The 14938-nt window shown below is 32.3% G+C and overlaps 2 protein-coding genes across 7 annotated transcripts in view; one reads left to right on the forward strand and one right to left on the reverse strand.

The window, feature by feature from the left end:
• The window catches only part of DOCK7 (dedicator of cytokinesis 7), a 203869-nt gene that overhangs the window by 116812 nt on the left and 72119 nt on the right, over positions 1 to 14938 (reverse strand). The window lies entirely within an intron of this gene.
• On the forward strand, positions 782 to 9677 carry ANGPTL3 (angiopoietin like 3). Its single transcript, XM_014854698.3, has 7 exons — positions 782 to 1378; positions 1993 to 2103; positions 4761 to 4875; positions 5891 to 6004; positions 6438 to 6533; positions 8052 to 8318; positions 8684 to 9677. Exons 1-7 carry the CDS (start codon positions 884 to 886, stop codon positions 8893 to 8895), a joined length of 1410 nt encoding a protein of 469 aa, XP_014710184.1. The 5' UTR covers positions 782 to 883; the 3' UTR covers positions 8896 to 9677.

Raw genomic sequence — 14938 nt, forward strand, 5'->3', positions numbered from 1 at the left:
AAATTTGTTACCAAGCTCACAAACTTCAGAAAAATTTGCAATGGGCAAATAGTTTCTGACACTGCAAGTCTTTAATTCCGGTTTGACCTTAGAAGATCACATATCTATTGGTCTTTCCATGGGCACATGGAAAAGAGGCTAGAACACAGAGACATAGAATATAATGGAGAAAAGGGGTGAAATGCCTTTTAATGATACTTATAGATGAGATTTTGTGAGAATACACAAATATGGTCATGATAGATTATCTGAAGCAAAAAGACATACTAACATAAATTATAGTGACAAATAATAAGGAATATATAATCATATGCTAGCTTATACAGAGTACCATGGGAATGCAGCATTGAGAGCCATTATTAATACCAACCGAAGAAGTGGAAGAAGTCTTAAGAGAGAGAAGGCATTTTTGGGGATGGGTCACTGTTTCCAAAAAAACTAAAATAACAATTTAGGAAATGAATACTTCATTCATTAATTTTTCCTCAACTTTCATCATGAATTTACAGTCAAATACTTTGGTTTTTACCTGTAAATCTCTTTAAAAATCATGAAAAGTTAAAATGAGCTTTAAAAAGAATGAGTGTTAGATCTCATAACACTGAAAGTGCAGTTTATAATATAGTAAAATTAAATAAAAAATACAAAATTAAATGACCTATTAAGTTAGTTACTCATTTCTTTGATTTCATTTAGCATTAATCTAACTCAGTGTGGAAGGTTACATTCCTACAGGTTTACACAGCTTAATGATTAACTATATTCACCTGCCAACCTCACTGTTTATGTGGCAAATAGTGACAGAAAGAGAGTTTAGAAGTCTAGGTCTGCTTATAGGAGAAAACTCGTTCCAAATCGCTTGAAATCGAATAATAGGATAAAAATGTACACGATTAAGCTCTTTCTTGTTATTGCTCCTCTAGTTATTTCTTCCAGAATTGATCAAGACTACTCATCACCGGATTCTATACCTCCAGAGCCAAAATCAAGATTTGCTATGTTAGATGATGTAAAAATTTTAGCAAATGGCCTCCTTCAGTTAGGACATGGTCTTAAAGACTTTGTCCATAAAACTAAGGGTCAAATTAATGACATATTTCAAAAACTCAACATATTTGACCAGTCTTTTTATGCTCTATCACTACAAACCAATGAAATCAAAGAAGAAGAAAAGGAACTTAGAAGAACTACATCCAAACTCCAAGTCAAAAATGAAGAAGTGAAGAATATGTCACTTGAGCTCAACTCAAAACTGGAAAGCCTCCTAGAAGAAAAAAGTCTACTTCAACAAAAAGTGAAATATTTGGAGGAACAATTAACCAAGTTAATTAAAAATCAACCTGAAATTCAAGAACACCCAGAAGTAACTTCACTTAAAGTAAGTAGAATTCAAAGAGTGTTCAGGATTATGTTTTCAATGTGGATCTTTTAAAAAAATATTTTAAGACATGCTACTTGAAGTACTTTGTCGCATTGCTGAAATATTTCATTTTTCAAGAAAAAAAACCTTCAGAAAATAAAATTTCCCATTATACTTTCAAGTTGGTTTTTATGTTTCCCTAACATTAAATATGAAAACAACTAAACGTACATTTCAGATGAAAATTACAAGTAATAAAATTTAGAACACTAAATTATTACAGTATTGCAAATTATTGGAGGCAAGTAAAAAGTTAAATGAATATAACTTTGAAACTATTTTCCCAGGTTTAAAGTGGATAAAGTAATACAGTAAATGGTAAAGATTTATTCCTATTAAAATGCTGGGGTTATTTTTATTTCATTGAAGTAAAGTTCAGGAAATCAGATTTTAGAGACAGTACATTTTAAATAAAACATAAAAACAAAAGTATGTACTATTTAAAAGAAGCATGCCAATATTCATTTTTCTAACTCAGTTTAAAAAATTAGATTGTGATAGAGGAAATTAGTCTAATTTAACAAAAGAGAAAGAAGAAAGAAACTGCTAACCAACCTACAATCTATTTCCAGACTTTTGTAGAACAGCAAGATAACAGTATCAAAGATCTTCTCCAGACCATGGAAGAACAATACAGACAATTAAACCAACAGCATAGCCAAATAAAAGAAATAGAAAATCAGGTAAGTCAACATTTTAATGCATGTATGTCCAATCTTTTACATAAAATTTAGGTTTATGAAAACATTGGACCCTTAAATTATTTAAAGTAATTATAGTTGAATTAAAAGGATCACATCAGCATGATTCTTAAGATTTTAGCCTCTGAGGGGCCGGCCCCGTGGCCAAGTGGTTAAGTTCGCGCACTCCTCTTCCGTGGTCCAAGGTTTCGTCAGTTTAGATCCTGGGTGCGGACATGGCACTGCTCATCAAGCCATGCTGAGGTGGCATCCCCCATGCCACAACTAGAAGGACCCACAACTAAAAATACACAACTATGTACCGGGGGGCTTTGGGAAGAAAAAGAAGAAAAAAAAAAAGAAAGATTGGCAACACTTGTTAGCTCAGGTGCCAATCTTAAAAAAAAAAAAAAAAGATTTTAGCCTCTGAAGCTAATACACTAGCCGGGTTTGAAGCTTGGCTCGAAAACTTTTGTGTGACCTTGAATAATTACCTAACCCCTCTGTCTCTCAGTTTCCTGACTTATTCTATGTCAATAGTAACAGAACCTATCTTATAAGATTGTTGTGCGAAACAAATAATTCATGTAGAGTATATCTTCAATATAGAAGCCAAAGTAATTTAATTAAAATTTAAATTAGATCATGCCTCTGTTCCAAACCATCTCACTCACAGTGGCCCCTAAGACTCCAGATGACCCTTATTACCTTCCTGGAGTGATCTCCTCTGCTCCAGTCCCACGGGCCTCTTCACTGTTACTCAAACACATCAAACATGCTGCCATCTCAGGGCCTCTACTCTTGCTGTTCCCTCTGTCTGGAACGCTCTTTTCCCTGGTATCTGCATGACCCACTTGCATTCCTTTAGGTCTTTATCAAATGGAAAATTTCCAATGAAGCCCTCCCAGGTCACTTAATCAAAAATTACAATCCCCTACTCCCATCCTTGAAACCGGCTACCTCCCTCATTAATCTCTTTTTTTCTTAACACTTACCTCTACGAAACATAATATGTATTTTAGTTACTTATCTTGTCTGTCCCTACACTAGAATGTAAGCTCTATGAGTACAGAGATTTTCTTCCATTATTTTTATTGCTATAAGCCCCAGAATATAGAACACTGTCTGACACACAGTAGGCACTCAATAAATATTATGTTGAATTAATAAAGGTAATGTCATATCAGCACAGAGAAATCAATAAAAATTTGCTATGATTATTATTACTTTTATTATTAGAAACTGTGTGCCTGATAAAGTTCAACACCCAACAATATAATTAACATACAATGTAAACAACTGGCTAGGTGAAGAAGAGAGATACCTGTTTAGAATAAAGCTACGTCAGAATCTAAGCATTCCAATATATAGTACCATAGTTCAAAAATATTAGTAATACTATTAAACAGGCATTCAAGAGAGTTCCAAAAATAACACAGATCCAGAGAAACCAGTAATAAAAAATAGTTGCCAAGAATTATAAAACATATATTACCACCAATTTCCATTAAAAAAACATATCATTATACATTTCAGTAATTTTATGACTCAATTTTAGCAGGTTAGTTTGCTAATTTATGAATCATAATTTGGTAGGTTATTTTTGCTAATTGTCCAAAAGGTTTTTTGCCAACTACTTTTGATTTCCATAATTTCCTTATTATGCTATTTTGCTAAATTCTTTTTTCCTATATCTTTTATTATGACAAAAAGAACCTGCTCACAAAAGCAAAATGTCACTATTATGAAATGTTTAATAATAAAATATGTGAAGAATCCAAAATAATAAATTTTTGAGTTGGGAGAATTCTTAGATCATCTGATCCAACTTTCACAAATTTAAATGAAGACACCGAAGCTCTAAAAGGTTAAGTGACTTTAAGATCACACAGTTACTTAGTAGGAAAGACTAATCCCCAGTAAGTGCACTTTACAACAGATCCTCATGAATTAAGTCACAGGAGATGCCACTTACGCAGGCATCGACAACTATCCCTAATAACTCAAAATATTACATATTCTGCTTTTTTTCAGGCCATCAATAAGAAAAGTTATCAGTCAATCCATTGCAAACCCAGCACACTTAAAAATAAACTGTTAACTGCTAAACTAATAGACAATGGCATATTGAATATATTGAAAGTAAGCAAATAAGCTGGCCAATTTGTTCCTCTACAGTAATGTTTACATGTCAAAAACTATCAAGAAAGCAGCTTTGTTTTTAAACTCCCTGCTATGTCTTTAGGACAGGTCTGAGAATCAGTAAGACCTACAACTGAGAATTATTAAGTTTACAATCTGCCTGTTACTGAATAGAATATATATGCTATTCATATGAATAAGTAGAACATATTAAAATATTCTAAGCAAAGTCTCTTCCTTTGGACTTGCTGGGTTTTGACCAATTTCTGTTTTTTGCCTTTCTGCCTTTCTTTCCCCATATTTTTGAACTCATTTAAGTAATATGCCTGATTAAATATTTTGAGAACAGGTAATCTGTACAATCTGTATAGCATTACTTATCCTTTTTCAAATCAAAGCAATTAGCATATTATGAACTAAAAGATGCATATTAATTGTTCTTTTAATATCCTGATTCAGACTCCCCTAATTGTATATTCAGTACCATTTTTTAAAGTAAATTTATATTCTTTTATCAGTTAAGAAGAACTGGTATTCAAGAATCCACAGAAAATTCTCTTTCTTCTAAACCAAGAGCACCAAGAACTACTCCCTCTTTTCACTTGAATGAAACAAAAGATGTAGAGCATGATGGTAAGGCAATTCGGTGGGTTCTCTTCTTGAAGCTATCATCATCAAATTCTCCTATCTTCAACATTTTCATCAAAACTCCCTATTCTTATGGCCTGTTCTAGACTAAAAGAAAGTAAAGGGACAAATCCACCAAATAAAATGTGTCCATCTAAATTGGATCCTGGTAGGTTTTTTTTAAACCCTATAAAACACATTCTGAAGACAATCAGAGAAATATGAATATAGACTTGATATAAGATAATATGGAATTATTATTTTCTTGGATGTAAAAATGGTATTTCAGTTACGTAAGAGAATAATCTTAGTTTAAGAGATGCATGCTGAAATATCTAAGAGCTTAAGGGTCATAATGTCTGCAAATTACTTTCAAATAGCACAGCAAAATATCTATCTGTATGTATGTGTGCTTATAAAGCAAATATGGCAACATGTTAACAATTGTCGAATACAGATGGAAAGATGACGGTATTTCTCTTCAAAGTTTCTTTGTACTTTCCTGTTTGTTTAAAATTTTTCATTAAAAAAACAAAAAGATGGGGGAACAAAATATCCATTCCCAAACAAACTTCTAAGAAATGATATATTCTCAAAACACATTTATGTTTTATGTAATTCATACAGGAAAAAAAGTCTTCTGTTAGCTTCCTCCATGTATGTTCACTCTTTTCACATGTATCTCTTGACTACCTGCTATGTACTAAGCACTATACTAATGTCTCATATGTGATATTTTACTTATATTCTTACTTCATCTAACAAAAAAAATGTGTTTAAAATTCTCATTTTGTCACTTTTCTTAAAAAGATATCAGTTTGGTAACAACTATTTTGACATTCTTTGCATAACAAGCCCCCTAATAAAAATGCTTTAGCATAAAATCTTTTTTAGTAATACATTACTGAAAAAGGCCAAAAGCTACAGTCGCCACAATTCCATAAAATGTCAAGTAAAACCTCAAGCTCTAAAGATATCACTTATTACTGTATCTTATGTAATAACATTCTGTTGATTCTAGACTTTCCTGCTGATTGTACCACCATTTATAACAGAGGCGAACATACAAGTGGCATCTATTCCATTAAAACCAGCAACTCTCAAGTTTTCAATGTCTATTGCGATGTTATATCAGGTAAAACTAACCTAAGGAGAAAATAGACAGTAGGTAGTTAAGGCTATTCACTACCTATTAGTAAGACTAATCCTGTTATCTTTGTTCTAAATATATATATAAAATTATATATATTATATACACGAGTAGTTACATAGATCTAGTACTTATATTTGTCTTGTTTATGCATTTACTCATGCATTTATTCAATATTCTCCATCTTTTTCCATAAAATAATCTGAAATGACTCTTAGTCAATAAATTCATTAAGACATTCATTAGTTGTCCTTCACTTAACTTCTTGGGACCATAAAAATAATAAAACATTATTACCATAACAACATTAATAACTACCCTATACAAATACCAATTAAAATCAAACCAATAAAACTATTTTATTATATCTGTAAGCATCAATCTACTAAAAATACACAATTTCATTCATTATATTCAGGTAGCTCATGGATATTAATTCAACGCCGAATAGATGGATCACAAAACTTCAATGAAACTTGGCAAAACTACAAATATGGTTTTGGGAGGCTTGATGGTAAGGTTGCTTCATCCATTCATCCATTCATTCTGACTGGGAACTAGGAACACAACAATAAATGAGGAACAGTCCCGGCCTTCAAAGAACTTAACAAATAATTACACATCTGTTAGTAATTACACTTATTACAATTGTCTTTATTTGAATTATACTTATCACAATTACATGTCTATTCTTAATTATACTTATTACAATTTAATTCAATGGCTTCTAGTTATGATAATTATAAAGACAATTTTGATTAAGTGCTATGTGCTTTGATAAGTGGTAAATGCTATGAATGAACTACCAAGAAAAGCATCCTCATCACTGGTAACTGTACTTTTTTATTAACGTTTTAGATATCAATTATTTGGAGGTTGAAGAGACAAGGAAGCTGTCAGATATACAGAACAAAATGTTTAGATTTCAATCATTTAAATATAAATGTATACTATAGAATGTGTGGTTTAAAATAAATTAGTTAACTCAATGCAAATTACTATATTTTGATTACAAAATAAATAAGTAAAATAAAAATAAATAACAGAGGTTTAAAATCCAAAAGCACATTATAAAAATCCATAAATAATGTACAAGTACTTAAAGTGAAAAACATTATTACACCCAATTTTTAGACAGTACTATTTGACCATTTAAAAAATTCTACATTCAAACTGCCAGTTAAATCCCTAACTAAAAGGTATAATCAATGATATTTTACAGCTCTGAATGTTCTAAGAGTGAGTGTCACCCAAAAATAAAAGGCTAACAGTTAAGCCTAGAGTACTCAGTTATTTCTATAAGTAAGCCATTTGTACTTGCAATCCTTAAAATGAAATCTCCTACTAATTCAATAGCAATAAGACAATTTTGACTCTTCCTTAAATATTTTAATAAAAAGGATTGTGATAATTAGAGATCTATTTGTATTTATGCTATGTTTTTAACTCTAAATAAAAATAATTTTTAAAATTATAGAGAAAAGTTATTAAGAATTACATTTTTAAATTTTAAATGTTTTTGAAATTTTATTCCCTTCTTTTTCTACAAAGAAAACATAAATATCAAGCAAATATCAAAGGCCAAGTCTATATCTGAGGGCAATAACATTATTCTTATTCTTATTCTTATCATCCAACTTTTTGAGAATACTTAAATCTCTCGATAGTATATGGGTATTAATAAACAGCTGACAGTAAAGTCAGTACATATAAGGAGCTAGAAGTAAGATAATATCCTACCAATGAATGGACTTAAAAATATCTAAAATAGCTTACGATATTTCACTCGTGAAATATGTCTTATAATATCCCCTCCAGAAATGATAATCAGATTTTAGGCAGACTTATTCATATTTTTAACATTTTTTGTACATATACCTATCTTCAACAAAATTGGTTTAAAAAGAAAAACTTCAGAGACTAAAATAACCAAAAGAGTCAACACTAAAACAACTCATTACCATCACCAATAAAAAAACTGTTGGTATCTAATGTGCAGTTAACATCAACAGATTTGTACTTTTCTTTTCAGGAGAATTTTGGTTGGGTCTAGAGAAGATATACTCCATAGTAAAGCGATCTAATTACATTTTACGAATTGAGCTAGAAGACTGGAAAGACAACAAGCATTATATTGAATATTCTTTTCACTTGGGAAATCATGAAACCAACTATACACTACACCTAGTTGAGATTACTGGCAATGTCCCCAACGCACTCCCGGAACACAAAGATTTGGTGTTTTCTACTTGGGATCACAAAGCAAAAGGACAACTCAACTGTCTAGAAAGTTATTCAGGTATCCTTTTCCTAATATCAATACTTTACTTTCATATCTTCAAAATGTCTTCTTAAAGTATTAGCTAATATCTACAACAACTCTTTAAAATCTAAATCCCAAATAAACATTTTCTCTATAGGTAAAAATCTCTTAATGTAAGTATTCATTTGGTTCTAGTGCAACTAGGTATTTTACCTCTAATCCTTCTCAGATATTAAATTGTTGGTGGTGTACAGAAGACTTATACAGATTATTTAAAACTGGGATAAATGCGTACAACGCCGTCATAGTTATAGGAAATGAAGATATATTCATGGGGAAATATAACAACATTGACTACATTTGAGTTTGTATCCATTAACTTCCATATCTGTCTTCTTCAGGAGGCTGGTGGTGGCACGATGTATGTGGGGGAGACAACCCAAATGGTAAATACAACAAGCCAAGATCAAAAACTAAGCCAGAGAGGAGAAGAGGAATATGTTGGAAGTCTCAAAATGGAAGGTTATACACTATCAAATCAACCAAAATGTTGATCCATCCAATAGATTCAGAAAGCTTTGAACTAAGGCAAATTAAAAAGCCAATGAATTAAACATTAAACTCATCCCACGTTACTGTGGTTTAATAATCTGGTATTAAATCCCTAATAGAAGGTTTTAGAAATATATTATTTTAAAACCACTATCAATTTAAGATTAAACATATCGTCTGTCACATCACCTCAAAGAACACCACTTACCTTTCTCAACCAAAATTCCTATGATATCATTTATTCATATATTTTGTGACGTAGGAATCAATTTTAGATGGTCACTATCTAAATTTTAACCAATGGGTAAATTTTTAAATAACTTTTTTAAAATAAAAAACTAACAAAACCTTTAATTTTAAAAGTCATCAGTGGGCTAATTTCACAACTTCCTTAATTTGAAAAACTAGTGTTAGTGTTCTTGCTAAAATCCTAAACTTGAAGCCAAATGAAGCAGGGTGAAATAGTGTATTGAAATAGGTTCACTGTCTTAACAATGCAGCAGATCATGATTACTAAGTCATATTGACTTTAGTATCACTGAACCTTAACGTATTTGTTAATTTATCTATACTGTATACATTTTATATATTTTAACACTTAATACTGTGAAAACAATTTTAAACAGATCTTGTCATAATACAATAAGAATGAATCTATTTGTGGCATCAAGTTAAAGTTTAATAATTTATTCCCCCCGGATGTGATATGAGTCTAACACTCATGTGTAGGTTTTCAAATAGACTTAAAAATCATAACAAGTTATTGATGTTTAAAAATCCTGACAGACATGTATATATGCTCCAAACTGAATAAAGACTCAGTCCTCTAAATTACAGAAATTTAAGTTCTTGTCTTTTTTATTGATATCCAATAGAAGTATGATTATGTTATTTCTAATTTAAATTCTAAATCCTCAAGAATTATTAGATGCAAATCCTTTGACCATAATATCACTTGTCAGTTGTTTTGTTATGTTTTTGCTGAGGAAGATTTGCCCTAAGCTAACATCTGTGCCAATCTTGCTCTGTTTTTTATATGGGTTGCCACCACAGGATAGCCGCTGACGAGTGGTCTAGGTCCACACCCAGGAACTGAACCTAGGCCGCCGAAGCAGAGTGCACCTAACTAGGCCACAGGGCTAGCCCCTAGTATTTATTTTTAAATAAGTTTTTAAAGAAATGATCAAAGATAAATAAAATTTTGAATTAAACTTAGTTTTTAAAGGATATCATGCCCAAGATATATAGTAACTCACCTTAGTCAATAAATATTCAGCATTAAGTATTTTAAATTACCCTATACATGTCATATATATTTTTATATGACATATAATATATATTTATATATACATATCTATATGTACATATATTATACATATACATAATTATACATATATACATATACATTTATACATATTTTTATATATGACATATGTAAATATGTATGATCTATGTGGATCTTACATAGATATCTTGTTCCAACAAAGTATAATAGAATAAAGGCAAGAATATGTTTCAGTTTTCAGAACCACAGCCAACCTGTCAAAATCGACATTTTAGAGCCAGAATGCCAAAATGACTTTTTTCTTTAAAAAAAACAGGAGGGAGTTTTCAAATGCAAAATAATGCATTATTTAATATACCATTGCTTCCTCTGTTTGTTTTCCAATTTTTCATAATTCTCACAGAATATGTTTTAATTTGTCCCTTTTAGGAGTACCAAGTTTTTTCTGCATATAAAGCTCAGATTGAGAGAGAATTCTGGTAGAGAAAGCATTTTTTTTCTTTATGGTTCTAATTTCAAAAGTGTTTGAATTTCACCACTACCTCACAATTGTCAAATGTAATGCGGCTTTCTTCAGTCCACATTCTCTTGGATCTCCCCACTACTACTACTAACAATGTTCTTTTTCAAAATTTGACCTTCCTTTTGCTCCCACAATACTACTACACTCTCCAAAGATCCTCCCTAACCTGAATCCATCCTGATAGCCCTATTCCTTCCTACTATTTTATTTAGTAGCAGGGGCCAATGCACAATCTTCAATCATCTCTTCTACTGACCCTCAGAAATTCTATCTACTCTCATGGACTCATCTATTTTCCAAGAATAAAGTTCTGGAATCTATGTGCTCACCCCAGACTTCTCTCCACTTCCCCTTCTTACACTGCCTACCTGCCATTTCTCCTTCTAATATCCTACAGCCTCCTCGATCCAACATGTCAAATAACAATTCATCAACACCTTACTGCCTCTGCTGGTCTGTCCTCCCTTTCTACATTTCACATTCTCCTCTTTACCTCTTTATATCCAATACTGGCACTACCACGTCTCCAGTTGTAGAAGCTTGCAACCCAGGAGATATCTGTGGCTTTTTACTCAACTTTGTAAAGCACCTCTCCTGTACCATAAGCCACTAAATCCAATAAGATCTTCTTTTGAAAAGTCTCCTAATCTTAAACACTTTCTTTCCATTTCTACTGCCAAAAATCTACCAAGGATTGCTTTTAACCTGAGCCTTAAATTAACTAAGTAGTCTCCTGCCTGGCCTCCCAACTTTACGTCTATCTCTCATCAATTGTCCTCAAACAAATTTACAATGACTGCATACTACTTTGACCGATGTTGTTCAAACATGTCTATTAAAAGAGTGTAACAGCTGAGGATAAAGAAAACATAGCCTCACAAGTTCTGGAGTTATAGGTTGAAATGGCTTGATATAAGCACAGATTTCTTTTAAAATCTTATTAGCTTTTTATCTTAAATCTTTGACTTTTATAATTCCATGTGAATTGTATTTTCTACTCCATAAATCTATCTTCATATAAAAATAGGTATTTCTTTCCCAGATTTTCTAAAAAGTCAAGTTCCTGAAAGATGTGTCATGTTTATCCTGTGGACTTACATATCCCATATAGCTGTGCCATCCCAAGAATGTGTACCCCAACTAGAAGAACATAAGCCTCCAGAACAAAATCCAAATCTCTTCCAGGTATTCAAAGATTTCCATAATCTGACCCCAAATTACCTCTTTAACCATTTCTTGCCCAACACAAACCCTCAGCTCTAACCAAAATGATCCACTTTTAAACATTCCCTTTATGGTGTCCTAGTACCATTCCATTTGTCTAGAATGCCTCCCCATATCTTTCTGCTTGGTTAGGTCCTGTTTACACTTCAAGGTACAGATCATCTCACTTTTTCCACAAATATGCTAGTAAATGGAGGCTCCTTCCTCTGAAACCTTGTAGCATTACTGTTTGTACCTCTCAACTGGCACTTAGCAAATGAGAGAAACGTAAATCTGGCAAATCATATAATAAAAATTCTGAAAAATAGTAATAAAAACTCTAAGAGCATCACAAATAATCAGTCTACTTGGTTTAGTGAAGTACTGCAAAATTTCTATACCAAGAGTTTACTCTGAACCAGTGTGAATTTTACTGAGAGCAAGTATACACGTCTCATTTCAGGGGTACCTACTGTAGCACACTCTCTGTCATCTTAGAATCAGCATGTTTTCATGCTTGTATCTTTTCTTCCTGAGAGCGTAACTCATGGAAATCAATTAACTCACTAACCAAAAATGTACTCATTAACCAGTATTTATTGAGTACCTACTATTTGCCTCCTTTATGAAACCTATTCCAAATATGTATTGTTACGTATTCCACATTCTATTACAGGATAATCAAATTTCTTTGTGTTTCTTCCCATCAGTAACAGCCACAAGTGTTGCATTTATGTATCTATGTATGTATGTGATTATCAACCTAGCAGTTTTAAAGACTGAAAAGAAGTGACCAAACGGTTAGCCCTTTCATCAAAGTCCAGTGTTATGACGGCAAATCAACCAGGGCAAAATTACTCAATTGGTGTGAAATGTGCGGTTCAAGGTCATCAAAGTAGGATCGACAGCCTCCCATAGTAAGCCTTTATAAAATGAGGTATCAAAGACATTTTAGAAAATATAAAGTCAAAATTTCCATCTAAAGGGCCGGCCCCATGGCTGAGTGGTTAAGTTCGCATGCTCCCGCTTCGGCGGCCCAGGGATTCGCCGGTTTGGATCTGGGTGCCAACATGGCAGTGCTCATCAAGCTATGCTGAGGCGGCATCCCACATAGCACAACCAGAGGCACTCACAACCAGAATATACAACTGTGTACTGCGAGGCTTTGGGGAGAAGAAGGAAAAAAAAAATCCATCTAAAACATAAAAACTGTATTTCTAAATTCATATATTTAACCCTAGGAACAATCATACATCCAACAAAGTAATTAGGTATATTTGAAAGTCTAAAAGATGTAAGGCTCCGTTTATCTTCAAATAAGCAACTAAGTCTCGGTTTACATACCCTGTATATGGGAATAATTATATCTTTGCCAAATTTACTTCATAGGGTTGTTGTAACCATCAAGTAAGACACTGTATTTCAATGGTTTTATGAATGATAAAGTTCTAAACAAATGTATACACTTGTAAAAACTGGATCTTGGGTATCACTTCACATCTCTTTAAGTAAATAATCTGTACAAATACTACCTAATGAAAATAGTCATTCTCAGATAGGACAACAAAACTGCTCTCTTCACATTCTGCTACTATTTCTGGAATTTTACTCCTCTTGGAGTCTGACATAACACTCCATAGTGTTCAAATGCAATCCCCTAACTAAAAACGCCTCAGTGGCTTTGTTAAAATGTTAGGAAACAGAACTCCCAACTCAAGAATTTTTGTAGTGAAAATAAACTAGGTCCAATTAGATAGAATAAAAGCCAGAGTGATATATCTAGGGCAAAACCAAAACAGCAGAATGTGTGCCAATAGCTTGAGACACCTATGAAAACTAAAAATAAACACAAAGACCAACACTCTCTAAAGCATGGAATCATAAACTTTTAGGTTTTTAGGGTTTAGGTTTCTTTAGGGGAAAAAGTTTTACCAGTAAATAAAAAGCTTATTAAACTACTCAAGAAAAAAACTGCTACACAGTAAAATTATAAAGCAATTATAAGACATTTGAAATGACATTGTGGCTAATTTTTTTAAAGTCCTTACCTGTTAGAAATATATAGTGAAGGATTGACAAGTCAAATGATATGATGACTAGGCTTTGTTTTAGAGTACCATAAAAAAAAAAAAATGGGACAGATAATAGATAAAACAGGAATGACAATGAAGGTTAGTCATACGGTTCTATTTACTTCTGTGTGTGTATGTACTTTTCCATTATAAAAAGTTTAAAACTATATTCAGATTAACGCACAAATAACATATTTACTAAGAATTACTAAGAGATGCTTGGGGCATAATACTAACTGCTAAAGTCCAGATCAAAATGAACTGTATCCTTCCATTGTGTTCCTCACATTGATTGTTACCACTATGAACGACTGAATTCATTCATATATTCTTAGTAACACCATATTTGCTAGATACAGTCTTTCAAAAAACTGGAAGAAAAACAGAGATACAATAGTTCAATAGGTGACAACTAAGGCTATCGTTGGGAAAGACGTGAACTCTAACAATCTTGCCAAGAATAGCAGGCGCTCTGTGACAGCTCTCTTAAAAACTGGATGTCAATAAAACATACAAACATTTGGCTCAGTGAGATGTACCTTGATCTCCACAACTCAAACACAACAGTGGTGGTCAAGTACAAATCTGGAGCATGAGCAACATCACACACAATCTACTATCTAACTTTCAGATGATTTCAGATAGCCAGTAAAAAAAACTTTTTTCCACCAACAGGAAAGGGCTCTTTATTTGGTTATTTTAAAATAACAATTGCACTAGTATTTTTTCTATAATACCATGATAGCTTAAGTATTTCTTCGATAAAGCAAGCATTAGATGTACATAATCTCCATTTGTTTGGCACTCTAAGAAACGTATCATTCATTTCCTAATTGCTAGAAACTATTATATATTTGTGTATCCTCATTTACCCCTATAGGGGATTTGAAAAGACAGGGTCCCTCCTGGGTTAACACTGCACAAAGATAACTACATGTGAGGGGAAAAGAAAAGAGTTTGTTTAAGTGTGAAAACGTCTAACTTTAAGAACAGCTTAATAATAGTTTTTTTAAAATAGCTT

This window comes from Equus asinus, chromosome 16, assembly GCF_041296235.1.
Source record: "Equus asinus isolate D_3611 breed Donkey chromosome 16, EquAss-T2T_v2, whole genome shotgun sequence".
Lineage (NCBI taxonomy): Eukaryota > Metazoa > Chordata > Mammalia > Perissodactyla > Equidae > Equus > Equus asinus.